Here is a 2,737-nt window from a genome sequence, read left to right as displayed (position 1 = left end):
TCGATATACCATCTACAATATCAGAGGCGAGTCTTCTTCTTGGTGAAACCCCTCGTGATGCCATTGATGAAGTGGATGGTCTTGTTTCTTTTTCAACAAAATCTGAGCTCTTTGATATTGCTTCTACATTATCAGAGGCAAGTCTTCTTCTTGGTGAAACCCCTCGTGATGCCACCGACGAAGCGGATGATCTTGTTTCTTTTTCAACAGAATCTGAGCTCTTTGATATTGCTTCTACATTATCAGAGGCGAGTCTTCTTCTTGGTGAAACTCCCCGTGATGCAGCTGACAAGGTGGCAGGTCTGGTATCTTTTTCAGAAACATTGACACCATCAGAGACAGGTCTTCTTGGCGAAAGACCTCTTGAACCGGCCGAAGTGGAGGGTCTGACATCTTTCTCAGGACTATCCGTACTCTTTGATATAATATCAACACCATCAGACGCAAGACGCCTTATTGTTGAGATCCCTCGATGTGCGACTGAAGAGGCCACGATTCTGCCATCCTTTTCAGCGAAGTTGATGTTACTTGAAATGGAGCTAATACCATCACATGCAAGCCTTCTTCGTGGTGACATACCTCGTGATGCAGCATATGAGGTTGATGGTCTATTATCTTTATCAGCAGAATCCTTGCCCTTTGATGTAGTACCAACACAATCAGATATCACTTGAGTTCTTGGTGCAACACCTCGCGATGCCGCTGATGAGGTGGATGGTGTGCTAGCTTTATCAACACAATCCACCCCTTTTGATATACCACTGAAACCATCAGAACCAAGCCTTCTTCGCGGAGAAACCCCACGCAGTGAAGATGATGTGGATGGTCTGTTATCTTTTTCAGAAAAATCTGCGCTTCTTCGCATAACATCAATACCATCAGAGGCCTGTCTTCTCCTTGGGGAAGATACCGCTCGAGATGGAACCGAGGAGATGACTGTTCTGCTATCCTTTTCCGCAAAATCCATATTTTTGACAATAGCATTAACACCATCGGAAGCAAGTGGCCTTCTTGGCGAAGTCCCTCTAGATGAAGCTGGTCTCTTATCTTTTCCAGGGACATCGGCGTTTTTTGATATAGCACCAATGCTGCCACCAGATGCTGCTGATGTCCTAGGTGAACGTCCCCGTGACGAGGCCGGGGAAGAAGCACGGCCATTCGGTTTCTCAGAAGACTTTGTGGTTTGCGATGTAGCATTGGACACACTTGATACTGAGGACGATGAAACTGCCGAGGAGAGCATACTGTAATCTCTTTCAGTAAGATCCATGCTCTTGGACAGGGCCCTTGCTGTTCTCACAGGAGAAATAATCCCTCTCGATGGAACTGCCATGGCTGCAGGTCTGGCATCTTTACCATCAGTGATGCTGCTTTTTGATGTATCAGCTGAGCCATTTGAAGCAGATGATCTTCTAGGTGACTCCTCCCCTCGCGACGAGGAGACCAATCGGTCTATTTTGTCGGCGAGATCAATGCTTCTTGACAGGGCGCTTGCGGCGGATGAAATCGATGCCGTCCTCTTGGGTGAAGCCCCGCCGCGTAGCCTGTGCATCTTGTCAGTGAGATCCACGCTCCTCGACATGGCGCTGCCGGACACCCTGCCCCCCATCATGGCCGGCCAGCGGTGGTGGTCAATCACCCTGGCGTGCGGGTTCTCCGGCTGCTCGCTGCCGCCGCTCCGCCCCCTCATCGGGCTCCTCTTCCTGTCGGCCGCCGCAGACGCGTCCCTCGCCCTGGCCTGATCCGCGGCCCTCCGGTCCCTGGACTCGAGCTGGAGCGAGGAGGAGAGGCTCCGCATTGACGGCCACAGCCCGTCGGGGGCCCGGCCGCCGCCGCCGGACAGCCTCCTCGGGGCGCTCTGCGTGTCGGAGACGGCGTCGCGCACGGGCGTGGAGGAGCTGGAGGAGGACGAGGACGGACTGGAGGGCGGCGACGTCGGGGCGGAGATCCTGGACGGCGCGGCCGCCCTGGAGCCACCGCCGGAGGCCGGCCTCGCCGGGCTCCCGGACCGCCGGTCGCTGGACTGGGGCCTCTTCGCCTGCGACCCAGCCACCCCCGTAGCGGCATTCGGCGAGGGGTGCCGCCTCGGGGTGGCGGGTGCGCCGGCATTCGGAGACGGGTGCCGCCGCGGGGTCGATGGCCGGCGTGTCACCGCCGGAGGCGCGTCGTCGTGGGCGTTGGCGTCAGATTTCCGCAGCCCGGGCGGGCCGCAGGCGTCCCCCATCGGCGCAAGGCAACCACCGGCCGGGGTCGGGGTCAGTCAGAGCCACCCGCATTGACAGCGCCGCCACGGAGCGACCACCAATCCGCCCGCCAGCGCCTGCACAACAAAAACAAGGCAATGCGGTTCAGACAGGGACCGGCAACCAACCGGCAGACCAATCCCGCAGAATCAGACCGGAATCCGGACCAGATCGGCGACGCAGCGGAGGCGATTCCGCGGGTGGAGGAAAGGAAAAGGGGACGGGAGGGGAGGGCCAGAGGTTGTTTTCCGGAGGAATTCCCCTCCCTCCACCTTTGGTGGCAACAGGCGATAATAATTTACCAACGTACGCGTCGTAGGAATCGGGGCGTCTCTTTCGGGGGAGGGGAGCGGGTTGGTGGTGGTGACTCAGTGCTGGCTTGCTGTGCACCTGATGGAGGGAGGGAGGGAGGGAGGGAGCTCACGGGAACTCCACGGCCGCGCTGCCCAGCTCGCGCAAGCCGAGTAATGGCGGAGCCACGCTCGGGGAGAGAG

General features: G+C 57.5%; 1 protein-coding gene across 4 annotated transcripts in view; it reads right to left on the bottom strand.

Moving 5' to 3' along the window:
• The window catches only part of LOC119318288 (mucin-19-like), a 9,722-nt gene that overhangs the window by 5,534 nt on the left and 1,451 nt on the right, over nucleotides 1–2,737 (bottom strand). The window contains exons 1-2 of one of the 4 annotated variants that reach the window (XM_037592813.1): nucleotides 2,411–2,731; nucleotides 7–2,320 (exon numbers count right to left, since the gene is read on the bottom strand). In XM_037592813.1, coding sequence (XP_037448710.1) covers nucleotides 7–2,224 — 2,218 coding nt within the window. In that variant the 5' untranslated portion in view covers nucleotides 2,225–2,320; nucleotides 2,411–2,731. Of the gene's footprint in view, nucleotides 1–6; nucleotides 2,321–2,410; nucleotides 2,732–2,737 lie in introns of those variants that run through there. The other 3 variants (XM_037592815.1, XM_037592816.1, XM_037592814.1) reach the window with 3 other exon arrangements.

The sequence above is a fragment of the Triticum dicoccoides genome, chromosome 6A (assembly GCF_002162155.2).
Source record: "Triticum dicoccoides isolate Atlit2015 ecotype Zavitan chromosome 6A, WEW_v2.0, whole genome shotgun sequence".
NCBI lineage: Eukaryota > Viridiplantae > Streptophyta > Magnoliopsida > Poales > Poaceae > Triticum > Triticum dicoccoides.
The sequence above is the reverse complement of the archived record's forward strand: the minus strand, read 5'-3'. Positions and strand labels throughout refer to the sequence as shown.